The sequence below is a fragment of the Nilaparvata lugens genome, chromosome 12 (assembly GCF_014356525.2).
Source record: "Nilaparvata lugens isolate BPH chromosome 12, ASM1435652v1, whole genome shotgun sequence".
NCBI classification, from domain to species: Eukaryota; Metazoa; Arthropoda; class Insecta; order Hemiptera; family Delphacidae; genus Nilaparvata; species Nilaparvata lugens.
The window spans coordinates 22452101-22480099 of record NC_052515.1 but is presented as its reverse complement, the minus strand read 5'-3'; the positions used below and the strand labels follow the sequence as shown (position 1 = coordinate 22480099).

Below are 27999 nucleotides of genomic sequence, written 5' to 3'. Positions count from 1 at the left end.
TAACAATTTATTCACACTTCAAAAAACAAACACTACTTTGAATTCGATTTAGAATATGATATACTATGTTTGCTACAATATTTGTTAATATACTATGTACTATTCTACACTAAAAGCATCTAGTTAATATTTTGGACTTTCTGAAGTAGGTAAACATGTTTTTTAAAAAAAGAGAAATAAACGAAAATAGGTTTCTCCTGCCGAATTTTTCTTCTCGTCAGATCAGCTGGATGATCCCACCACACACATGCACTCGTTCACTCTCTTCCATTACGGTTTCAACAGACGGCAAAATTTCCAGCTGTTTTTCCAAGAACTTATTTATCCTTTTAATGTTCTTCAGCGAGTTATCCCAGAGTTGAGACCTAGTGCAATCGAATCTTCCTATCATAAACCTACTTTGTTCCAAATTTCGTGAGAATCTTGAGAGCCGTTTTCGAGATCCGGTCACATACAGATATATATATATATATATATATATAAAAAAACATAAAAACGTCTAAACATCTAAACAGAAATTGCTCGTTTAATAGTATAGGATTATCATCATCATCATCATCATAATCAGTAGCGAATACAATTCATTTACAATCTTGTACTCTACCGAAAAATAAAGCTTGAGATTGAGGACAATAAAGTTGGATTGCAAAATCTTACTTCCATTGATTTGTATTGAAAACTTGACCAGAAACTTTCAGAAAAAATTGTCTGCGTAAGATTATATGACAGTTTGGAAATTTTGAATTGAAAACGAAAGGAAACCGTTGAAATCACTAAGAATTTAATATCAACTCAATTATAATAGGTGGGAGTTTGATGAAACTTGCAAGTTTCTAGGAGAATTTTATAATGAAATCAGAAAAACCACAGAGATAACTTCAGAAACGCTTCATTAAAAAGGTAATCGAGGAGAATTTTCTTTTTATCTTGGTAGTCATTCAAGAGTTTGGTTTTCCACATTCATTACTATCATAGAGAAAAATATAGATAGTTTTTTTCAGTATTAAATAATAAACTGTAAGACCATCAAACCCGTTAATGCAACTATAGAGTGATCCATCCTAAACTGTCGTAATTGGTTGAACAAATTGAAAATTGGAATTAGGCGTTTTTTTAGGTGTCAACCCAATAAGGACGAGCTTCCTGCACTGCCGACTGTAAAAACGCCGTTTTTACCAAGCATTGATATTAATTTATTACCGTATTAGGAATGATGACAGTGGAGTGCGGACTACAGTGAGCTAACCTTTATCTCTTCACTCTTCACTTTGGATCCTTCGAGTGTGAGAATGAGATCGATGTCATCGACAGGCGAGCCTTGCGACGAGCTCAATTTCAACAGAATCCTGTCTTCGATTTGCTTCAGCTCGTTCTTCATTTCGGCTAAGCCAACCACAATGGCCGATCTTTCCTCTTCGAGGTCGGGTCTTTCCTGCATTACGACCAGTGCCAACATCTGGTCTTCAAGGCCACTGTGAAAATGTACTTGGAGATGAGACTTTTGCATACTTATGAATTGTTTGTATAATTTGACTGAAAGTAGAGTAAATATATGGAAATATAATAAAGTAAATACAAACTATAAAGAAATGAAGGATGAGTAGGAGGAATAATAGAAGAAAAACATTGGGGAGAAAAAGAGAAGAGCGAAGAAGAAGCATGGTAGGTGAGAAAGAGTGATGAGGAGAAAGAGATTGATGATGAGTATGGAGGAGGAGGAGAAAAAAAAAGAAGAAGTTGAAAAAGAAGAAGAAGAAGTCTGGAGACTAATGAGCTAATTTTTTCTACCCTAACATACTACTCGAAAATGTTAACAGCGAATATCTCATCAGATATTCTTACTGATATTGATTGTTTAATTAATATGTACACTTATGACTGTACTATAGAAGCTAGATTCACTCAATCACTGAAATGGATAGATTCACCGTGCATGTAATGGATATATTGCATTATACCGGTATTGCATTATATTGGTATTCTGAAATTGTGTTGAATTTTATTCAATAATGCCATACAGGTTCTATGGCAAGGCTGACAATATATTGTAAAAGGCTTTAGCTTCCAACAACAATAATTCATTTAGTAAGAGAGCACGTGACTTCAAAAGCATGTGGCCGCACTTTATTGCATACTGCAACTCACGTGCGTTTCAGGAGAAGAAAGGAGAGAAGCATGAGAAGACGTAGGTGGATGTACAGAAGCAAATGGAAAGAAAACAGGAGAAGGAGAAAAATGAAAGGGGGTGAAGTGGAGGGTTACTCACACGCGTGACATTCATAGCAAACTCTGTAATGAAAATTCAATAAAAGAGTCTAGAAATATTGCCAAGTTCACAATTTAATATTCTATTGAAATATCGAATGAAAGAAGAAGAGTTTCCAGCATGAGTCTGGTAGAGCTTTGTGAAGGAGTTCATGAACTTGACACTGAATGAACCAGGTCAAGAGACTGCATGTATGCAGTTCCAAAAAATTCGTGCATCGCAATCACTGACTGTCATCTCCAACTTTCCAACTCAATACAATAACTGTTCCGAACCCAGATCATCTCTTTTCTAAGATTCTGAGCCAAGATGATCTCTAGCGTAGATGAAGTATCATCATATTATAATTTTTATCTCGTATGGCTTGAATTGAGTATTATCATAATGAATTATAATTTGATATGGATGAGCTCCACATGTAAAGTTCTTATCCACAGATTCACTATACGAAAAATTCTACTCTATTTTTGATAGGATAATCTCTCACCTTGGAACCAGGGTGAAATTGACAAGAAGTACTTTGATGGATACTTCAGGCATGTAGTGAGGATTTGGCAGTTTTGTGGTGATGTAAAGGCGGAAAGTGTCACAATAGGGGACATTCAGGTCTCCAATTCTCATAACCTGGAACATTTTTCAGGTTAAGCTAGGTTTACACTATGTAGCAGAGCTACATGTAGCTCAGCTATATATAGCTCTGCTACAAGTTCAAAAAGTGACACTGGGAAACTGATACATAGCCCGGCTATATTACAGTTTTAAGCCTATTTTCTCAGCTATATAGCAGAAAATGAGCTCTCCGAAATTTTCGGTATTAGCTCTGCTACATATCAATTTTTGTTTATAGCAGAGCTAGATGTAGCTGCTCTGTCCTTGAAGGAAGGCTGCCGCAGCTGTTTACTGCTGTTTGCAGCTGTTTAGTGCCTGCTGGAATTACACCAGATATACTGTACTCCTTTATTGTTGTCAGAGTGCTAGTAGGTTCCTGCGCATTTATTTTTTATTCATAAATTATTGTGCATTAATGGAGAGTGAATTTGATTGGAATAGAGACAAAATTATCCAATATCTTTTTTCTCTTCTCTGTGCTAAAAATATCACAGTGGCTGCGGCGAAAGCAGCGGCTGCTGCAAGAACTACTTTCTTCTTCGGCATCTGACTGGGAACTGAGCAGTGAATACTGGTTTATTCCAAACTATATGTAGCTCTAGAAATAAAAATAAAAATCTTAGTACGACTAAGCGATGTGTATTTAGTGTATTTATTATGTGATTATATATTTCAAAAAGGGTACTAAGATTTTTATTTTTCTTTCTATTTCTATAAAAGTAGCCCTATACAGAAAAGAGATATATATGTAGCTCTGCTACAAGTAATGCCAGCATCAAAATGCCAGCACAAAGAAGAAAAAGAAGATATTGGATAATTCTGTCTCTATTCCAATCAAATTCACTCTCCATCATTGCACAATAATATATAAATCAAAAATAAATGCTTGCAATGCGCAGTAACCTACTAGCACTCTGACAACAAATGAGTACAGTATATCTGGTGTAAACCCGGCAGGCACTAAACAGCTGCAAACAGCAGTATACATCTGCGGCAGCCTTCCTTCAAGGACAGAGTAGCTACATCTAGCTCTGCTATAAGCAGAAATTGACATGTAGCAGAGCTATATCTAGCTCTGCTATAAGCAGAAATTGACATGTAGCAGAGCTACATCTAGCAGAGCTACATATAGCTCTGCTACATAAAATTAGCGTTAAATCTACTTATAGCAGAGCTACATCTAGCAGAGCTATATGTAGCTGACAGAGCTATAAGTAGCTCAAATTTTATATAGCTCTCCAACTCAATACAACAACTTTTCCGAACCAAGATCATCTCTTATCTGAGATTCCGAACCAAAATCATCTCTATTCTGAGATTCCGAACCAAAATCATTTCTTTTCTGAGATTCTATCTCGAAAAATCAATAATATTATAAAAATCATATTATGGGGCACATCGGACCCATAAAAAATAACAAGGTTTCTTTAGAACATAGAATGAATAATAGAATATTAAAAGAGGCGTAAAAATGTTGATACCCAACCATTATTGACATTGACGAATCGTAGGAGAAGCTACAGTGAAATAATAGAATCTTCATCCATGATTTCGTCCAAGATTTAATTATTCCAAAAAGGATTCTCATTATAATTTCAACATTTATTTTTAAAAGGAAAATAAAACTTTATTATTCTCGAATTAGCGAGAGGAAACCTAAGTACGATTAATACTATATACAAGAATAAACAAGAGCACACGACTCAAGTCTATACTAAAAAATAGGAGAGTAGAATAATTTTATAAATTCATCATTCGATTTAGCTCACCACTTGATTATTCTGGACAAAAGTCTGGCGTGTCAGAATGGTATCCAGAGCTGGATCAAGTTCTTCCAGGACATTTTCAATGAGGACTTCTTTCCCGAAACGAACAGCTGACTGTAGCGCTCTCATCAGGTCTTTATCGTGCAATTTGCACACCTTCAGTCCCGTAGATTTACCCTGCAATTCAAATTAATGAATTGAATTGAATAAAATATGTTTGTACCCTTAAATGGAGTGTGAAGTAGTTTTGAATTCTGAATGCATATTTTACAGAAAATGTTGAACATGGAGTGGCAAAATCAATCAACAAAGGCTTGATGAACTCCAATAATTACAGTATAAGTAAAAGATAACAGAAAAGGTGAAAAATTTAAAATGTGCTGATAATCATCTTCGGTAGTGATAAAATCAGTGAGGATTTTTGATTAACTTCAACTTGGATCAAATTGAATTATATTTTTAATGAACTTACAAAAGATGTACATAATGTAAGTAACAAGTGTAGAGATGTAGAGCTATGTAGAGATTTTTGTATCACAAAAACACGCTTACGCTTCTAATCAGCTGATTCTATGCTCATCATATCTGTATTTTATTGTATCTGTAAAGATACAGATACAATACAAGACCTAAGTCTGTACACATCTTTACATGAAGCAACTTGAAGTGCTGTCAAACTTTCAGTATTACTTTACGTAGTCGATTGACATATTATTTGGCTTATTCTGTGAAACCTTGTCTGATATTCTGTACAGTACACAGAGTTGAACGACTCATTGTTTATATTTCAACACTAGATGCCCTTCTCCAAACACTGGATATGAAGATGCAATAGCCTACTTCTTAGCAGTTACAACAATGTACGCTTTTCCAACGTTTCCATAACTTATTGTCAGCTGTGAATGGTACACGAGACCTCTCACTTTTCATTAAATATGCTTCCATAAAGCATTCAGTGTATTATTATCAAGGCTTCTTATCGGGCTCCAATCACTTCATTTTATTATAGTGAATACCCATTTAATAATACTCAGTCTGAAAAAAGTTGATAGGATAAAAAATACAGTGAGTGAGGAACTGCCCGCAAAAAAAAACCGATACGAAATTACTTTTAGTGAGTCGAAGAATGTAATTCAATCCAGTTTAGGTAGAAGGATCAACAGAGAAATTTCAATCACAGGTGACTCAATCAAGATCAACTAAAGCAGTGATAAATCATCCTTCTCTCGATCTGGTTTCAAACCACACGGGGAAACTTCAGTTTGCTTTGTTGCTTCAACTGACTAAAACTTAGTCTCAGTCTATTTATTTTGTACGCTCTGAGCAGAAGAACTTTTCTTTGCGTGCAGTCAGCACAATCTCAAGGGTGTTGATTGGAGTAGTCTCCTTTCTCGCACGATCACACATCATACTTTCATGTGGCAGTCCTTCGAGTCTGTTCCAAAGAATACATGTGAAGAATGATCATGCATTGAACATTCTGTCCCATAAGACATTATAGATACTGACAGAAGAAATCTCCCCAGATTATTCCAAAATCTCTTAGTCCAGTAATTATATACATTGGTGCTTGCAATTTATATTGTAATTCTGATTTTTTAATATATTATTTGGGTACATGAGAGAAGTCCAGAACCAATTTCTTCATGCAAAATTCCCTTGTGCAGGATACAGAGTGGCCCAGAAACCTAATATTTTCGGTTCCATTTCCAGTTTTCAGCTATTTCTGCCAAATACAGTAATCAAACAGAAAAATTGTCTTCCACCGTTTTTTAGATTATAAAATTCTGAATATAATGAGATCATCCAGAGCTGTCTATCTGCAATGAGTACTGAGTTATGATTTTTGAAAAAGAGTAAAATCAAAAGAATAAAAACCTGTGATGAATTTTAGTTTTTGATCAGCAATATCTTCCTATTGTTACCATTTAGATGTATAATTTAAAATTCTTCTGGGCATATTCTTGTTCTATACAATCTGAAATCAGGTGGAGCGCTGTATCTCATATAGAAATGCTCTTTGCATTGTGAAAAACACATCATTTTCAGCTTCAAATATCATCATCAACTACATTTCCCTCTCTTTGATATTTTGCACAATGATATAAGTTCATGAGATTATGTTCTATGAGAATCATCAACTTCATTTCCCTCTCTTTGATATTTCGCACAATGATTTAAGTTCATGAGATTATGTTCTATGAGAATCACCCGTTAGATGCACTTCATCTTAGTATTTCTCAGTGGAGAGGCGCGCATAAGGACCCCTCTAGGGTAAAAATTTCAAACACATAACTTTTGACACAATGCTCAGATTTCATTGTTCTACACTTCATTCTTCTCGGCTCGTCAAGGCGATCCAAAATCATGCAACATTGGTCGAATTCGGTCGAAAAATGGGAAATTTATTGCTGAGTGTACTTAAGCCCATCTAATACACAAAAAATGGCCAACTTCTATGTATCACAAATACTGACATTTAAGAAATATTCCCATATTCCTTCTAAATTTTAAACCATTTTAAAAATATGTTTCTATGAAATCAGGAAGGAAAAACGAAGTATTACAGATCAAGGAACAATATAATAATTGTGTTTTTGCTTTCCTTCGTGCTAATATTATGTAACTCATAGGAAACGCTGGGAAATTGACATACAGCAAAAGAAAAACTAAGAAGAAGAAAAGTGGATGAAAAGAAATGTAGAGAATACCCGAAGAAAATAAGGAGGTAAATTTTATAGTGGATCGAAGAGAGAATCAGAAAACTTACAGGAAAACAAGAAAAGTTGGAGAAGAATGAGAAAGAGGGAGACCAGAAGAGGTTATTGTGGGGAATGAAAGTGATGGAGATAATGTTACAGGTCAAAAAATTTTGAAGTGGTTTTCCAAACTCAATTTTCCACATGTCATGTGTCAAAAAGCTTTGCTCTCTAGAGAAACGTGACGTGGAGGATAATAGGATTAGCCTACCAGTATTTGCACTCCGATAGTCTCACGTGAGGTGCGAGAATTCCCTTCTGATATTCTTTTATCAACCTATACACCAGCTAGCATGAAATGTTAAATAAATGTTGAAATTTCAACAGATTGACTTTGTACCGATTTGAAGCTTCTGCTAGCATATTTATCTTCAAATGTTTCTAGAATTTACTACATAAACTGTCTAGAGACTTGGTAGTTTGTAAGCAACTCTCCTAAGGGTCTCCTCTCACTTAGCTAAGCAACGCTACGTTGAAATACGTCCTATCTCCAAATGTCAAGGCTGTGCAAAGGCTAAAAATAAATTTCTACTGTTAATATTTTTCAAAGTTTCTCGATTTGTATGATATCATGAAGCTATAAAAAAGAAAAAGTTTTCTCAAGAAAATATTTTTTTTCCGATCATTACGTTTTGAGATATGAGCGCCTAAAGATTATTTTTTTGGGAAAGAACATTTTGAATTCAGTCAGAGATAAATCCATGTGATTAGGAGGATAAATGAATCTATGAAAATCAAAAAGTTTTCTCAGGAAAACATTTTTTCCGATCATTACTTTTTGAGATATGAGCGCCTAAAGATTAATTTCTTGGGAAAGAACACTTCAAATTTAGTCAGAGATAAATCCATGTGATTAGAAGGATGAATTCTCTATGTAATTGTTGATTGAATGAAAAAAAATCTGGTGTGGCGCACTCACACAACTTTCCTTGCCGTTATGAAAATTGATCACCTGACGCTAGTGTTCCCGCGCATCTCAAGTCTACTATTCAAAGATTTGAGCCAGCTGGTGACAGGGCAATAACGCTGGAGACACACATGAAGTCTGCTATCTCTTCATAGTGAATGATTTGATAGAATCAACAATAATTTGCAATTGAATAATCACATTTTCTCGAATTTAAAGCTAATTTTCAATTTTAGGTGAAAATGTTACTGAACATTAATTGTAGAGATTTTCATGCTCAATCCACTCCACTTCATTTTTTTTGTTTCAATTGTATCTGGAGCCTGATAATTGGGAATCTATCTGCATTGATGGGGTGGAGCTCCTGAAATTTTTACAGATATGGGACTTGTGGTAGTTGATAGTGCTTATTGATGACTATTTTAGGTATGAATTTGATCAAAATCGTTGGAGCCGTTTCCGAGAAAATCACGAAAAACCTTGTTTTTGGCAACATTTTCGCCATTTTAGCCGCCATCTTTAATTGCATTTGATCGAAATTGTTCGTGTCGGATCCTTATAGTGAAAGGACCTTAAGTTCCAAATTTCAAGTCATTCCGTTAATTGGGAGATGAGATATCGTGTACACAGACGCACATACACTCATATACACACACACACACACACACACACACACACACACACACACACACACACACACACACACACACACACACACACACACACACACACACATACAGACCAATACCCAAAAACCACTTTTTTGGACTCAGGGGACCTTGAACGTATAGAAATTTAGAAATTGGGGTACCTTAATTTTTTTTCGGAAAGCAATCCTTATCTATGGTAATAGGAAAAGGAAAGTAAAAATTGATATTTTCGAAAAAAATTGTTTTATTCAATCAAAAATACCATGACGAATTTATCCTCTGAATCTTATGGATTTATCTCTTACCGAATTTGAAATGTCCTGTCCCAAAAATTTAAACTTTAGGCACTCATAATATCTCAAAAAGTAATGATCGGAAAAAAATGTTTTCCCAGAAAACGTTTTCATTTTTATAGCTTGATGATATACAAATGGAAAAGCTTTTAAAAATATCACCAGTAGAAAGTTTATTTTTAGCCTTTGCACAGCCTTAAATCCAAGCTACGAATGTGAACAGGACATCTTGGATTTAACATTGACAGATATGACGTATTTCAGGGTAGAGTAGCTGAGTTGGAGAGACCATATTTCAATAACTTTTACTTTCAATAAGTAACTTAGAGAGACTATTTCAATAATTCATCAAAAACTGGATTCTGTTCTACATGCATTCTCTTGCAAGAGTATCTACATGGATGTCCTTGGAATAATGGATCATTTCTCTTGAAAATGAATGGTACATCATAGAAGTACAGTGAGTACAAATAAGTACTACAATGAACCTACAATGAACCTATGAACTTACTACAATAAGTACCTATGAGTTTTCTCTGGTCATGCATAACTAAGCATGCACTCGCACACCAATGTATTATAGGTACATTTGGTGCCACCAATCACTACCTCCGTAAACAGAGGTAGTGCACCAACACACACATTTCATTCCATCAGCTGATGCTATGCTTATTATATCTGCATCTTACTGATTCTGTACAAATACAGCTATGCATCAACTGATAAAATCTGGTGTGGCGCATTCACACAACTTTCCTTGCAGTTATGAAAATTGATCACCTATCGCTAGTGTTCCCGCGCATCTCAAGTCTACTATTCAAAGATTTGAGCCAGCTGGTGACAGGGCAATAACGCTGGTGACACACGAGGTCTGCTATCTCTTCATAGTGAATCATTTAATAGAATCAACAGTTGCCAACAGTTTGCAATAATTATTGGATAATCACATTTTCTCGAATTTCAAGCTTATTTTTAATTTTAGGTGAAAATGTTACTGAACATTAATTGTAGAGATTCTCATGCTCAATATTTTCCACTCGAATTTTTTTGTTCAAATTGTATCTGAAGCCTGATAATTGAGAATCTAAAATCAAACTTTGCATAGATGGAGCGGAACTCCTGAAATTTTTACAGATATGGGACGTGTAGCAGTTGATAGAGCTTATCGATGACTATTCTAGGTATAACTTTAATCAAAATCGTTGGAGCCGTTTTTGAGAAAATCACCAAAAACCCTGTTTTTGACAACATTTTCGCCATTTTAGCCGCCATCTTGAATTGCATTTGATTGAAATTGTTCGTGTCGGATACTTATAGTGTAAGGACCTTGAGTTCCAAATTTCAAGTCATTCCGTTGATTGGGAGACGAGGTATCGTGTACACAGACGCACATACACTCATACACATATACACACACACACACACCACACACACACACACACACACACACAACACACACACACACACACACACACCACACCACACACACACACCACACACACACACACACACACACATACAGACCAATACCCAAAAACCACTTTTTTGGACTCAGGGGACCTTGAACGTATAGAAATTTAGAAATTGGGGTACCTTAATTTTTTTTCGGAAAGCAATCCTTATCTATGGTAATAGGAAAAGGAAAGTAAAAATTGATATTTTCGAAAAAAATTGTTTTATTCAATCAAAAATACCATGACGAATTTATCCTCTGAATCTTATGGATTTATCTCTTACCGAATTTGAAATGTCCTGTCCCAAAAATTTAAACTTTAGGCACTCATAATATCTCAAAAAGTAATGATCGGAAAAAAATGTTTTCCCAGAAAACGTTTTCATTTTTATAGCTTGATGATATACAAATGGAAAAGCTTTTAAAAATATCACCAGTAGAAAGTTTATTTTTAGCCTTTGCACAGCCTTAAATCCAAGCTACGAATGTGAACAGGACATCTTGGATTTAACATTGACAGATATGACGTATTTCAGGGTAGAGTAGCTGAGTTGGAGAGACCATATTTCAATAACTTTTACTTTCAATAAGTAACTTAGAGAGACTATTTCAATAATTCATCAAAAACTGGATTCTGTTCTACATGCATTCTCTTGCAAGAGTATCTACATGGATGTCCTTGGAATAATGGATCATTTCTCTTGAAAATGAATGGTACATCATAGAAGTACAGTGAGTACAAATAAGTACTACAATGAACCTACAATGAACCTATGAACTTACTACAATAAGTACCTATGAGTTTTCTCTGGTCATGCATAACTAAGCATGCACTCGCACACCAATGTATTATAGGTACATTTGGTGCCACCAATCACTACCTCCGTAAACAGAGGTAGTGCACCAACACACACATTTCATTCCATCAGCTGATGCTATGCTTATTATATCTGCATCTTACTGATTCTGTACAAATACAGCTATGCATCAACTGATAAAATCTGGTGTGGCGCATTCACACAACTTTCCTTGCAGTTATGAAAATTGATCACCTATCGCTAGTGTTCCCGCGCATCTCAAGTCTACTATTCAAAGATTTGAGCCAGCTGGTGACAGGGCAATAACGCTGGTGACACACGAGGTCTGCTATCTCTTCATAGTGAATCATTTAATAGAATCAACAGTTGCCAACAGTTTGCAATAATTATTGGATAATCACATTTTCTCGAATTTCAAGCTTATTTTTAATTTTAGGTGAAAATGTTACTGAACATTAATTGTAGAGATTCTCATGCTCAATATTTTCCACTCGAATTTTTTTGTTCAAATTGTATCTGAAGCCTGATAATTGAGAATCTAAAATCAAACTTTGCATAGATGGAGCGGAACTCCTGAAATTTTTACAGATATGGGACGTGTAGCAGTTGATAGAGCTTATCGATGACTATTCTAGGTATAACTTTAATCAAAATCGTTGGAGCCGTTTTTGAGAAAATCACCAAAAACCCTGTTTTTGACAACATTTTCGCCATTTTAGCCGCCATCTTGAATTGCATTTGATTGAAATTGTTCGTGTCGGATACTTATAGTGTAAGGACCTTGAGTTCCAAATTTCAAGTCATTCCGTTGATTGGGAGACGAGGTATCGTGTACACAGACGCACATACACTCATACACATATACACACACACACACACACACACACACACACACACACACACACACACACACACACACACACACACACACACACACACACACACACACACACACACACACACACACACACACACACCACACACACACACACACACACACATACAGACCAATACCCAAAAACCACTTTCTTGGACTCAGGGGACCTTGAAACGTATAGAAATTTAGAAATTGGGATACCTTAATTTTTTTCGGAAAGCAATACTTTTCTTACCTATGGTCAAGGAAAGTAAAAAAGTGAAATGCGCGTGTTAGTGGCGCTCAAGTCTGTATGCAGCTTAGTTCCGTATGCAGATACTCGGTTTCAACGGAGAAATAACCTCCTGCTGTTCGTTTAAACCACATATAAAACACATTATGATAAATGCAACCTATCTTCATGTAAACATGGTTTGGCGTTAAACTTGGATTGTGCATTATGGCCCTTAATGTGGCCTGAATTGGATGAATTGGATTAATAATGGAGAAGATATAGCATAAGTAGATATCCCATGGTATAGGTAGTTTATGTTCCAAATTTCAAGCCGATTTTTTCGTAACTCAAGCCGATTATTGTCGACTACTGTTTATAATAACTGTTTTTTTTCTTGTGAGGTGAGAGCGTTAGAATGGCCCAGTATAAGCGACTACCAGCGTCACATAGCTTCAACAAAAACAACTACTATAGTAAGGTCCACGTAATAATGGCAGTGTTTGATTAGCAATTAATTTTGTATTGCTATCCTTGTCTGTCATTCAACAAAGCGAATAGTGCTATCTCTTTCTCGCTTTGCTCTGTTGCCAGATCGTCTTTCAACAATGTTGAATTAATAATTACTTAACAAAATATTCCATCTCAATTAATTATGAAAATTCATTATGAATTTATTGGAAAAAAAATTCTTGCTTAAAGAAATATTATTGATTATTTTTAAACGAGAATGAACAGTTAATATTACATCAATATTGCATCAAACTTTGAAATATTACAACGACTAGTTTCGACCATAACTTAGGTCATTTTCTGAAAAAATCTAATAACCTAAGTCATGGTCGAAACTAGTCGTTGTAATATTTTAAAGTTTTAAATAATAAAGGGTACTTCAAGTTTTCATATTGTTTTTATTAATTTGTAAGAAAGTAGCCCATTCAAGTGAAGTGTTTTTATCAATATACCTGTATCAGCTACCGTCTGCAGAAGGCATTGACAAGACAGAGGTTCAGCAACGTTGTTCTCCTATCTTTCTCCACTGCCATTATAACGTGTACCTCACTGTAGGACTATCGGCTTGGTTAACAGTTAAATTTGGAACATAAACGTAGTATAACCATGGCATATCTTCTTAGCCTATCTTTTCTCTATGCATCTACTCACAATATTCTTGATCCATCGATTAGCCTGACCCTGCGGATCTATGAAGAGGGGCCAGCGTCGCGAGTGGAACGACAAGATGGCGTTCTCGGTGGAGAGGTAGTCGCGTGGCAGAGCGGACAACTGCCATTGGCGGATGGCGACCGCCTCGCCGAGCGTCTGCACCGGGGTGCAGCGGGGCGTATGCGCTACGTGGGTCTCCTCCAGCTGCTTCAGCCACTCGGACAGCAGGCCGCGACGGTATTTGTCCGTGAACGGCGTCAGGTAGGCTACGGCGCCTAAAAATTACAAGAGATTCTTTAATAAGAAAGAAAGAAAGAAAGAAAGAAATATTTATTGCCAAAATCATTAAACAAACTTTACAAATGTGAAAAATATAAAAATTTTCATATACAATACATTACAAAAACTTAAAATTAAAATATTTTCCATTTAAACATAGAATGCATTGTCACAAATCAATTACTTTTTGTGTAGTTGAGAAGTTGATATTGTGGTAATTATTCATATTGAATGAAAAAAAATAAGAAATTGTCAAAAACCACAGATTTATTGATACTTAGAAAGACCGGTTAAAAACTAAAAACTAAATTAAACTTTAATTTATCAGAGATTGACAATGGTGTAATAACCGAAACCGGTCTTTCTAAGTATCAATAAATCTGTGGTTTTTGACAATTTCTTAGTCTTTTTTATTCAATACAAATCAATTGAATACGGTGTGTGGTGGAAAAATATATATTTTTTTGTTTAGAGAGATGTGGCGTCTAGGTTTGTGATGATGACACGGAGTAATACGAGTATTCCAGAAACACTATTTTTTTAAACTCGACCGAAATAGTTGTCGGACATTCATTCCAATTTAGCAGTGTAGACCAAGTTTGGATTTGATACAGCTGAATTCTGGTTGATTGGTCTATCCCCTTTTGTCAAATCTTGTATGACTTTCATCTCACATCTAATCACATCATCACTAAACCATCATAGTAATCTATCATCAGGGGCCTGTTTCATAAAAATTTACAAGTCCTGTAATACAGGAACAGCTGATTTTATCGGCTATATTGACCATGTAATTGGAATGGTGATTCTCCTGTATTACAGGACTTGTAACTTTTATGAAACAGGCCCCAGCTGTAACTTACTCAAAGTGATCTCTCAAGTTTTCAATTTATTGTGATACATTCTGTGATTCATTATTATCTACCTTATAGGTAGATCCAAATCTAAGACCAAAAATTCAAAGTTTTTAAATCATTATTCCTGGACCGAAAACCAAATGGCGAAGCAGTGTGTGATTTCATAGCCTTACAATACTTTGGACATTTTCTATCAAAATTGTTGGAGAGACATAGAACAGGCTCAGCCTAGTTTTTCCTCAATGGTCATAATTGTATTATGATTATAGTGTTTTGTACAATAAATGGATAAAAAAAATCATCACTGTTTACTTTCTTAGTCTATGCTTTCATGTTATTATATTGTTGACTCTAACTAGTATGATCTTATGAGAATAAGATATAATTATAATCTAAGCCCAAAGTGAGCTTTCAACTGTGATTTTAGCAATTTGAGTGAGTGGTTGTAATAACCTAGATGATAATAAAATACAATGATCACACTAATTATCATCTCAATCAAAATTCTATCTCAAAATGGACGAGAAACGGAATGTTTTGAGACACTAATCCAAGTCTAGTCCCTGTTGAATTTAATGGGAGAGACATCCACGAGTGGGCAGTTCTAATCTGATGACAAAGCCATGTCTTCTCTTCTATTACTTGTACTTCTCTTTTCTACTACTCCTCCTATATACTCTTCTCCTACATATACTTCTCCTTTCTACTCTTCTCTTCACTACTTCTCCTATATACTCTCCTCCCAAATATACTTCTCCTCTACTCCTCCCTCTACACCTAGACTTGTTCCCCCACATATACCTCTCCACTCACCCATATTTTTATACTTCTCTTTACTCCAATCTTGTTTCCATCTCTTCTCTTTTACTCTAATCTTTATATACATCTTATCACTACTTTCTCTTACTCCTGCTTCACCTCTCTACTCTCTTTCACTTGAACTTTCCCTCTCTACGATTCTCTTACTCATACTTTCCCTCTCCACTCTCCCATATTTCTGTTTTCCCTCTCCTTTACTTCTACTCTCTACTCCTATGTTGCTTCCACTTCTCTTCTACTCTAATGTCACTTATACCTATCATCACTACTTCCCTCTCACTCCTAATTCTCCTCCCTACTCTCCTCTACTTTTTCTCCCTTTCTACTCTTCTTTTTCTCACTCTCTCTTCTTCCAACTTGATTCCATTTCTCCTCTTCTACTCTAATCCCGAGGATAGTATATAGCTATATATATACTATTATACAGTATATACTATTCTTGCTCTAATCCTACTTATGCTTCCCCTCTCTACTCTCCCACTCATCTACATCCCCTCTTACTTCTCCTATCTTCTCCTCTCTCTCACTCCTCATAAGAACCCTCACCGGCACTGATGAGTATATCTCCGACCATGTTCTCGACAGATCTTTCGAGCACACTAATCGTATTGATCCATCGCTCTCTCTCGTCTGCCAGTCCGTTGATGAGACGGAATGCTCTATCCATCCTGTTCTCGCACAGTTTGGCATTTGCCTCCAATTGTGCCTTATGGTCCATCGTTTCCTTGAGCGCTTTCTCCAGTTCGGCTAGACCGTCGGTTACCTGCAAATTAAAAATTTTAGAACAAAAACGTAGGATAAAATAGAGTTGATACTACTCGAAATTAATAATAGTAGAACTTAATTTACTCTAATCTCTGTACTTGAGGTGTATATCTGATTATTGAATGACAGAAAATGAATTCTGTGGAATAGAGAATTAAAAGGTTTTCCTCCTCTCTTTCTTTTTCAGCACACCCCACCATGAAGCCTGTTTTTTGTATTCCTTTTGGAAATTTTCATTTAAATTATATATTGTTTCAGTTTCAGATTTGATTAATTTCAGTTATCTGAAACGAAATATTGTGTGTTTGAGAATCCATACGTGTCGCCTTAATAATAATAATATCAATCTTCCAGCTCGAACATTTATATTTTTCAGCATTCTTATGACATATTTCAATCAATCTATTATATTTATATGTGTTGAAACTCAGTGTTATCTTTGGTGGTTTTATCAGCAGAAATTTGATCATCGGTGATGTTGATCCATCAATGACGCTTTGGCCTTGAATAATGACTTTTATTTATTAGAAAGATATCCCTCAAAACTAAGTGATCAGAGACCTAAATCAAGAACCAACAAGAACTAAGTTCAAGCACAATAATAGTTTGAAGATCTTTAGCCTATTATCTCTTAGACCCTCATATCATTTGTGGCTATTTAGATTTGTAGAAGCTATCTATTGTGCACTATGAGAGTTTATCCAGGAACTATAGGAAATGGTCAGGGACAGGTTGCCAGTCAGGAAACGTCTCTACCATTAATGGAAAACGTGACTTCAGATATTCTGCAACCCCAGTAATCATCATAAACGTGTCATGTTATACCTGGACCTGGGTTGAGGTATACCTTTTCAGGTGTACTCGTGTCTTCCTTGTCAGAGATAAATGAGGGTATTTGATAGGCTTGGAAGCTCGAGTTATCATGAGCTATATCGATATCATGGGGTTGGGGTATGAGACAATCATGTTATTGTAGGATAAATCGATCCAATTTAAACTGCAAGGCCGCGTCCTATTCATCAAGCCCTATATAGTAGTCGATTATCGACTACTCTATTCCAGTGTAGTCGATTATGGTCGATTATTATTTCGGAGTTGTTAGAGTTGTTCGATAGATCATGTTAGTAGATAAATATGGTTAAATCGCTGCTTTTATAAATGGGGTAACTCATTTGTGGAGAGCAGGCTTACTGGTTGACATTATATGGAAGTTCTCCAGATAGGATGTTGGATGTTTCGATTACTGCTCATGAAAAGGTCAAGAGATTGAGCTCTGTACGTCAGGCTTTTTCTTCGTCAGGAAACTTAAGATTTAATAGAATGACTCGAAATTGCCACATTTATTAGAATACCCAGGTATCGACTGTTGCCACATTATTATCAATAAACAATAAAACCTATAAATTATCATCAATTATAATCATCAATATCTGCTAAACTTCACGTGAATTGGTGAGTAGTATGTAGTATTGAGCAAGTGATATGATTGGTAGATGATAGACTAATGAAGGTGAAAGTCTGTCATTGAACTATGCAGCCACTCTCACACTGGCCACTTCCACCATCATCTGCCATTCATCGCTTGCTCGATATTAATACATTTATCTATTCATTGAATACTAATTATAATAACGGGTTACATAAATGCTGCTGCTCTAAACTTTTGTTTAAGTTTAGAAGAGATTGGCCCCATGGATCAATCCACATACCAGAAGTAGATTGCTTGTACAATGATCACCAATCGACTTGAATTGTTGATAGCCAAGACGACAAAGATATTAAATGTAAATTCTTCTGAATATTTAAATTCTTAACAGTCTAATCCCAAACTTTCGATCAGTTATGCTTAATGTTTTTTCTCAATTTTTCTGTTTTAATTCCTTATTTCTCACAATTTTTTTTGTAATAGTCATTCAATTTCAGCTGTTTCCCATGCATGAAATAAAGACGGTAAACAGCTGTTCGCAGAACAAATAAACATATGATTCTCATTACAGCATACTCCACTGTTAGTCCAGTCAAATGGTCGTTTTTCAGGAAACAGCCCCGAAAGATTTTTTCTCGACGGTTCTTTATGTATTTTGGGGCGCTAAATTCGAATCTGAAATTTGCTGACACGCCAGAGGGCGGCTTCAACCCCAAAACCCCCCAAAACCCCCAAATTTTTGGACTTTTTTCAATTTTCACATTTTATCTCGTAAACCTTGAGTTTCTCAAGAAAATTCATCCCTAACAAAATTAAAGAGAATAAAATTTCCAATAGATTGAGTGGCTGCGCAGGATTCTAACATTCTTGGTTCCGGAGCTACGAATTTTCAAAAAAGGGGTACTCTTTAAGGGGTTTTCAAAATTATGCAATCCTACCACTTCTACTCCATACAACATGGATATTTTCCTAGTATAGATGAAAAACCACACATCACGCAAAAGAACAATTTATTATGAACAGGATTCCTTAGGAATTTTCGAATTTAGTAGAGGGGGAGGGGGGATATACCCAAAAATAGAAAATCATGTCCTACAGCTAAAATACAAATTTTTCATTATAGTACATTTTAAAGGCCTTCCTAACAAAAAAATACATATTTCGGCTGAAATCATCTCACGCGGGTTATTTTCTATGATAATTACCCGTTAGAAACATCTAATTTCAGTATTTCCTAGTGGGGGGTACGTCATAAGGATACGTCAAGGATCAAAACTTTAAACACTTATAACTTTTGACAGAATGATCAGATCTTCTCGTACTACAGCTCATTCTTCTCAACTTGTCAAGGCGGTTCAAAATCATGTATCACAATTGAAATTTGATGAAAAATTCACTTTTAGTGTATCTTAGCCCTATTTTAGTGTATTTAAATACACAGAAAAATGGCTGATTTCTATATTCAAAACTGTGTATCTCGGTAACCCGGAATGATAAAAAATGATACTTGGTCTTGATTCGAAGACAAAATCTCTTCTTTCATGTGAGGTAAATGAATTTTGTAAAAATATAATCGTGAGGTAAAATACGTTTGATTCAAAAAATCTAGAAATATGCGATATTTTCCTCATTTTCACAATCTCGCCAGTTTTTCGATAATAAACAGTCATGCAAGATGAGTTTAAGGCAACGTAGCTTATAGAGCATGTAATTCTCTTTCATTTGAGACCAATCGCAAGTTTCTATCATATATCTTACTCGTTTTAGAGACTCTTGAATAACAGTAAAATCGCAGAAAAAAATGAGAAAATGAAAATTATCATTTTTTCAATTAGCTGTAACTTTTGAACGGTACTGAAATCAGGAAAACGATTCATGAGAGCGGAAAGAGGAAAAAATTCTCTACAACCTTGACTACTTTTCGATATTTTATCTGAAGTGATTCATAAGATACGCAACTTTGGATATGCGAAAAATTTTGATAAGTCAATCATTTCCACAGTCTCGTATATTCAAACTTACGTATCTTGTGAAACACTTCGAATAAAAAGTCTCATCTCCCAATAAACGGAATGACTTGAAATTTGGAACTTAATGTCCTTCCCCTATAAGGATCCGACACGAACAATTTCGGACAAATCCAATTCAAGATGGCGGCTAAAATGGCGAAAATGTTGTCAAAAACACGGTTTTTTGCGATTTTCTTGAAAACGGCACCAAATTTATACCTAGAATAGTCATTGATAAGCTCTATCAACTGCCACAAGTCCCATATCTGTAAAAATTTCAGGAGCTCCACCCCATCAATGCAAAGTGTGATTTTAGATTCCCAATTATCAGGCTTCAGATACAATTTGAACAAAAAATTTCAAGTGGAAAAGATTGAGCATAAGAATCTCTACAATTAATGTTCAGTGACATTTTCACCTAAAATTGAAAATAAGCTCGAAACTCGAGAAAAAGTGTTTATTCAATAATGCAAACTGTTGGCAACTGTTGATTCTATTTAATCATTCACTATGAAGAGATAGCAGACTTCGTGTGTCTCTAGCGTTATTGTCCTGTCACCAGCTGGCAGATCTTTGAATAGTAGACTTGAGATGCGCGGAACACTTGCGTCAGGTGATAAATTTTCAAAACGGCAAGGAAAGTAGTGTGAGTGCACCACACCAGATTTTTTTCACTGTCGAGTAAGCTTCCTAGTTCCGAAATAGGAACAGCAAAACGGCTTCAAGAAAACCACATTCAGCGCTCCACGTGGAAGCTTTGTCAACTTCCAAAAAAATCCTGATTCTGAATTTGTGTTTATAGAATGCATGTAGTAACTTCAGCACAAGCAGGTAATGTTCTCTATTTCTCAATATTATTCTTCTTTAGATTATTATGACAAAAAATAGTGTACGTTACTTGGACGTGAATGTCTTTTGCAATGCTCAAATGAAATTCTAGTCGAGGCGTCAGCCAAGACTAGAAACATCATTCTCGTCTGCAAAAGGCCCCTTCCCGTCCATGTGACGCAAGATACTATTCCTTTTCCGGTCTAGTTCCAATTTTTCCTTTCTGATAGTTCATAACAATTCGATTTTACAGTTGAATTTCAATCGTGATAATAATTATATCCTATAATAATCATTTCCAAGTGTTTGATTGGACTGATTGTTGAAGTGAATGAATTTTAATTTGAGATTGTCAATCTCACTTACCTCTTTCATCCTTGCTCTTTTCTCCTCTAAAACACTCATCACACTGGCCAGCTTTATTTTGGCTGAAGCCAGAGCAGCCTTCTTCGGCAAAACTGTTTGATTGACGAAGAAATACTTGAAGATAGCATGGACCCACATGCAAAGCGAGGTGCAGGCTTTTGATACCTGGATAACAGGCGAGGAAAAAAATTATTATCAAATATTGAATATTAGAGGAAATTAAAAAATGAGAGATCTCAGGAACTTTCTCTATAATCATAGTTTAATTGGATGGAGCTCCAATTTCAATCTAGGCCCAGGTCAACTTAAAATGAATTCAGGTATCGGTAAAGGTGTCCTGGATAGCATTGAATATTAGAGTAAATGCGCAAATATTAGATTAATATTAGATTGAATATTGATACCTTGGATGGTATCTGAATGGATCAATATCTTGGATGGGTAACCTGAAAAGTATGGATACTGGATATTATACCTGTACCAGTTCTTTTCATGATATGAGAATAGTAACACTACAAAATAATAATTCCTGATTCACTTTCACTGTGATTTGATCACGTTAAAATAAGAAAACAACTAAATATTGCTATAAATGATTACTTATGTCAAGAAATGAAAATTCAAGTGAGTCACTTGATAATGTCATAAATGTCAAAATATGAGAGTAGAAAATTGAAAAAAGAAACATAGATATTCCTTGATATTAATTTGAGAGCAGTCCTAACAGAAAAAAGGTAATGATAACTACTAATGTATTCATTTTGTAGGTTCGAGATTCCGCGATTGTTTCTATCTCATTATATGACTTGGCTCACTTGAGGATGGCTTGTATGGATTCCCACATGTCAGTGCCAAAGTGCCAGAGCACAGTGAAAATATTATTCCCATGAGTTCTAAATGGACTATTCCTACTCAGCCCGGCCGAGCGAGTATGAATAGTCTCATCAGAAGTCATGGGAATAATATTATCGGACCGGATCAGACATGTTCACTGATACTTATATGTGAAAATCCAGCTTAAAACTCGAACCTCAACAGTTCAATCGAACTCACCGTGATTATTTTCGATGGCTGGAACTGTGGGTTATTGATGTAAGGTTTCAGTTTGTTGATCAATGATTCGGACATGTTTTCTTTGTCGTAGTTCATCAGAGAATTGAGGAAAGCACCAGGATCGTTGAGCATATTTCTTCCTGGTTCCCAGTAGTCCAGAATCTTCTGTCCAGGAATTGGGCCTGATAACTGGAAAATAGAAAAAGTTTACTGGGTTCAGTCCATTAATGGATAGGTTCAAAAACCCTAGAAAAAACGACTGACGGCCGGTTTCCGAGCTCGGGATCTAGGTAAGTTCTAGACTTCAAACAGCTGGAGTTGGATAATTGGCTTTCCAAAACGGGGCGTAGTCGCAGTAAATAGTTGCAGCAGAATGAATAGTTATTTTCTGATTTCTATAATTGGAAACGTTTTTCCTTGACGAAGTGAAACATTCCTAAATAGTTCAAAATAGCTGAAACCTTAATCTTCTCTTTTTTATTTTATTTCACTTTTTGTGTTGTTGAGAAGTTGAAGAAAATTATATTTTTTCCACCACACACCGTATTCAATTGATTTGTATTGAATGAAAAAGACTAAGAAATTGTCAAAAACCACAGATTTATTGATACTTAGAAAGACCGGTTCCGGTTATTACACCATTGTCAATCTCTGATAAACTCATCAGTTTTATCAGAGATTGACAATGGTGTAATAACCGAAACCGGTCTTTCTAAGTATCAATAAATCTGTGGTTTTTTGACAATTTCTTAGTCTTTTTTATTAAATTTTATTTTGTGTTCAATTCTCTAGTTTTTTAAAATTCAATTTAAACGTGACTGACTATTGACTGACTTCAGCTGTTTAAAGTTTAGAACTCAGCTAAATCCAGAGCTCGAAAATCAGCCCTGACTATTTTCTGACTCCAGCTGTTCAAAGTCTAGAACTCAGCTAAATCTAGAGCTCGAAAAACGGGCCAATATCTATTTTTCTTCAGACTATCACTGGAGAGCAGAAACCTGAATTAAAAAACTGATTATAATGTAATTCTTTTGAGATTCACCTTCAAGTGCCAGCATTCCTTATCAATGCTTCTCATTCAATCGACAGCTTGTTGTTTGCTGACAGTTTAAAGTGAAGCTGATGGAGGAAACACTCAGGCTGACCCACACTACGAATATCTGTCCTACAAAACGTAAGTCGCCGGTTGTACGGATTAAGCTGGAATCCCAAATATTAATATCACTGTAAGTGTCCACTACATTAAAAATATTAAAATTTTATTTTCATCAGTTCTAAAGTGACTATTAATACTTTCTCGGACCGGCTGAATAAGAATAAAGAACGCATAGGAATAATATTCTCTCTGTTCCAGACACGTACAATGATACTGATATGTGAGAACCCACCTTAAAGTGCTCTCATGCGATACGGTTCTCACCATCAAAAAGCAACAAAGTAGCAAACCATTCTTTCTAAACGTTTGTCCACTCATTCAGCAGCTGAGAAAACTTTACGGTACAATATGAAAAGTTTACGAGCTTCTTGAATGAAAATAGACACTATCAAACTCTAGATTGCCTAGATGAAAAGTCATGAGAAAATTACGGAGAGAGCTTGTGAAATATATGGAGCTATCAAATAGCGAGATTCACTTTAAATTGTTTGAGTGACGAGCGTTAATGGTTTTATAGTGGAGGTAGAGCAAAATGGTTTTAATAGTTTTCAATAGTTTTATTGAAGTTATCAAAATATAATAAAGTGAGGTCCACGTTATATTGGCAGTGTTTGATTAGCAATGGAAATGAAAATTTCAGAAAAGTGAAACCATAACCCTAACTTGGACTTTTAAAATGTTATCTAAATTTGGGAGAAAAATGGTACAAGGAGTATCCTTAGTTTTCCTCTCCCAATCAGTGCTACTTTGTAAAAATTAAAAATAAATAAATAAATGGTATTGCTCTTTTTGTCTAACATTCAATGGAGCGGATAGCGCTATCTATTTCTCTCTTTGCACTGTTGCCAGATCGTTTTTAACAATGCAGAATGAATAATTAATTGATAAAATATTTCATCTTAATTATGAAAATTCTTCATGGAATTATTAAAAAATATAATCTCTTTCTTAATAAACTATAATTGATTATTTTAAACAAGAATGACCAGTGAATATTACATCAATAAACCTTTTTCAGCTACCGTATATAGAAGGCATTCACAAGACCGAGGATCGGCAACGTTTTTCCCCTATCTTTCTCCACTGTCATTATAACGTGGACCTCACTATAATTCAAAAGTGAATTCGTACGGTTTTTTTTTTTGGTGAGGAGTCCTCTACGAGAAGGTCTCACCCGAATATACAGAGTGAACATAAATAATTGACCACATTCCATAGGTAAATAAAACCAACGAATACGTGTACTTGAATGGATATCGATTCATCGAGAAGCCAATTTCAAATATTTTTATTCATAACACATGACAAGTTTGAAAAATTTCTATATGAGCACCTTCTGTTGAACATTAAATATCTTATTGTGTATTATCATTATCATCTGTTCTTAACGATATGCAAGTCACTCTGAATGGTAAACTACAGCGTTGCCAAAATTATTGTCTACGTTTCGTCCACTTTCTTCAACGCCATGATCATATCACCCCAGCCCACATTGCTAGTTCAACATTAAAGCTTCCAGATCAAAGACTTTTTCGAATAGTCAAGCTTGTTAGAGATATCTTGAAATACGGTAATCCGAACTATTTTAAAGATGATTTCAAATTTGTCTCTGAAGGTAGGAGGATAGATGCTTCACATACTAGAATCTTAATAATCGGAGAAAGTACTTTAAGGATATTACTGAAAGTTGATTACCCTTATCTACTTTCAGCCTACTCCATTTTAATAAATGATGATTTGATCTTACTTACTTATATAACTATTTTCTGTTTTTTCTCTTAAATCTTCATATTAATTAACATTTTTACAATATTTTCATTTTTTAAATAAATCCTTAGTTGAATTAATGAAATTAACGTTTTGGTAGAGAGTTAGTGGGAAGGATACTTCGAATATTCTTTCCGAAGAATGAACATTGATATGTCCAAAGCTCCACTAATTTATGTAGATGCATAACAATATTATCTTTTTTATTTATAGTTATTCAAATTGCTTTTTTCATATCATAATTATACAGCTCAATAATTATTTTCTTAGTCTATATTATGTAAATTCATTTATAATTTTGCTGTATTGGAAGCTATTGTAAATAAGTGTATATAAGTGTATAAGCCAGTATATATATTGTAATCTACATAAATGAAGTACTCAATCAATCAATCAATCATTGAAGCCGTCAATGGGCCTCACGACTTTTATACATCAATATCTTAATTTCAGGGAATGCTGGTTATTTGACGTAAATCTCACTATAGTTTGAAAAGATGACTTGAATTGAAACCATCAAACATTTTAGTTGGAGATGTAATAAAAGCGGACATCGTATAGAGTTACGGCCTCCACATAAGAAGACATTCATGATGGAAGTGGTCTACTTTGCACTTTGCACTTACCCTTCTCGGTTTTATGTCCATGATGATACTTATGACTTCAATAACTAGCACCACTCCAGCGGGAGGCCTTTTCATGGCTTTTACTTCAGTGACGTCATTCCTGTTCAATGATTTCAGGCTTTCTTCGGCAGCTCGCAACATTGGCATTGCTTGTTCTGATGAAAAATTGGTTTAGCGTGTTAGAAAAATGTTCACTGTGAAGAGCAATAATTGTAGAGTAGCAATGAATCGAAGGATGAGAAGACTTGAAATTTTCATCCATAATTTTCATCTACCATTTTGAGAAACTAGTTCCGCTTGCTACATCATACGGTTCCTCAGTCTAGTTAGTGAATGATTCAATTATTCTATTGGAAAATGCAAAATTGACATCATTCGATGAATTTATTGACTCAGAATAATATACTGTATATTCGTATTTGCTTATTTTGCAAAAACGACATGGATATTCTTCATAAGAATTGAAAGTTGTGAAAACAAATCGACTGGTGTTTGATTTGATCGTGGTTTTCATGAAAGGAAGAGAGTTGATTTTATTTTTTTGAGAACAAACAGACTGAATTCTGAAGGAGGCTTCAATAATTGGAAAATTCTCAGAAATGAAATTCCGGCTTCGAGGAACGTTAATCCAATATTCGAGGAAGCTATTTGCGAATACTGGTGTTCCAATCCAATATCATTTTCATGGAATTCGAACCACAAACTTCTCTGAGCATAAACAACATTACACATCTACTCTATCGCTCTTATTACTCTCTCTTTCTCACTACTCTCTTTCTCACTACTCTCTCTCTCAACATACACATACTCTCGTATTGTTCTCGCTTGACCGTCCCATGCCACTATTGAAATAGGTTCCTCCCTCTCACATATTGTATCTTTAACACACACTCACACTCTCTCTCTCTCTCTCTCTCTCTCGACATATGAAGAAGTATCTACCACAGCATTATTTTTTACACCTGGCACATTCCAAACAAACAATCACAACAAGAATAATTGTAAACAAGGCTTAGATTGAAAGGAGTTACCTTAGGTCCTTAAATGATTGAAATCCGTATTCTGTTGATATAGAATTTTTTAATTCGGTGATTTGTATCCTGTGGAATAACCATGAACATCTTACTCTACTTCCAAGTAACTTTGTTATGGAACCAAGGAAACAATCTAATTGGTTCAAGCGTTCAATTCATTATCTTTAGAACGGTGGAAGAGATTCTACTCACATTCATTATTTTACTCCTACACATTCCCTTCTGTTTTTAATGAATACAATATCAATACCACTCATTTATATTATTCTACTGCATTATTATTCGAGTCGTATGTTTGGAAAGCAAACAATAATATCCTATCTCTGCTTTCCCATGTGTAGTTTTCAAGTTTTATTGCAAAATCTAGTGTTGTTTGGATAATCGAAGCTTTCATCTCCAATCTCAAAGGGAAATAAACGTTGCACAATAGTATTCCATTTCTGTCATCCATAATAAATACAGTATTTTTCTATAATACATATTTTGAATTCTATGGAATATGTACATGCGATAAATTATACAGAGTGTCTCAGAAGTAGTGTCGAACATTCTAGGGTATTGTTCCTGGATGATAGGAGACCACAAATGTCCTATTTGAAGTGTCCAAAACACAGCGATTATCCTTATAGCTGCCATTTTGTTTTTTCACTTGGGAATTTTTCATCTCAAGAACGAAATGTTGTATTGATCTGAAATTTGGCATAAATATTCATGCTCTAAATATTTAACTTTAATGAATAAAATAAAATAACTCCGATGTGAATTTTCAAAATGGCAGCCATTTTAAATTTTTGATTGCAAATTTCAGTATACAAAAGCATCATAGAGCCTATAGTTTTATACGGAGTGGGAAGTTTGCCCTTAAAATCACAGCAAACGAGCAGAATTAGGGCAGTTGCAAAGAAGTGCCACAGAAGAACGGCGGGAAGAACGTTGAGAGATAGAATAAGAAGTGAACGGATCAGGGAGGAAATTGGAATGAAGGATATAAAAGAAGTTATAGATGAGAGACAATTAGGATGGTGGGGTCATAATTATACAGAGGATGGATGATGAACGGAAAGCCAAACAATATGGAAATATGGTTGTGAGTGGTAGGAGGAAGAGAGGACGGCCCAGGTACTCGTATGAAGAGCACATACGAAGATTGGGAGAGGAGAGAGGAAAGACGGTGGGGCAGATGCGGAGGCTGGCTGTGGATCGGGACAACTGGAGGCGGTGGTCCAAGGCTACCCCGACGC

The 27999-nt window shown here is 35.2% G+C and overlaps 1 protein-coding gene across 1 annotated transcript in view; it reads right to left on the bottom strand.

Moving 5' to 3' along the window:
• Positions 1-27999, bottom strand: part of LOC111055871 (dynein heavy chain 1, axonemal) — a 357355-nt gene that overhangs the window by 25152 nt on the left and 304204 nt on the right. The window contains exons 37-44 of the mRNA XM_039439162.1: positions 25725-25879; positions 22176-22364; positions 21123-21287; positions 16275-16491; positions 13774-14048; positions 4645-4818; positions 2754-2890; positions 1247-1472 (exon numbers count right to left, since the gene is read on the bottom strand). Coding sequence (XP_039295096.1) covers positions 1247-1472; positions 2754-2890; positions 4645-4818; positions 13774-14048; positions 16275-16491; positions 21123-21287; positions 22176-22364; positions 25725-25879 — 1538 coding nt within the window. The remainder of the gene's footprint in view (positions 1-1246; positions 1473-2753; positions 2891-4644; positions 4819-13773; positions 14049-16274; positions 16492-21122; positions 21288-22175; positions 22365-25724; positions 25880-27999) is intronic.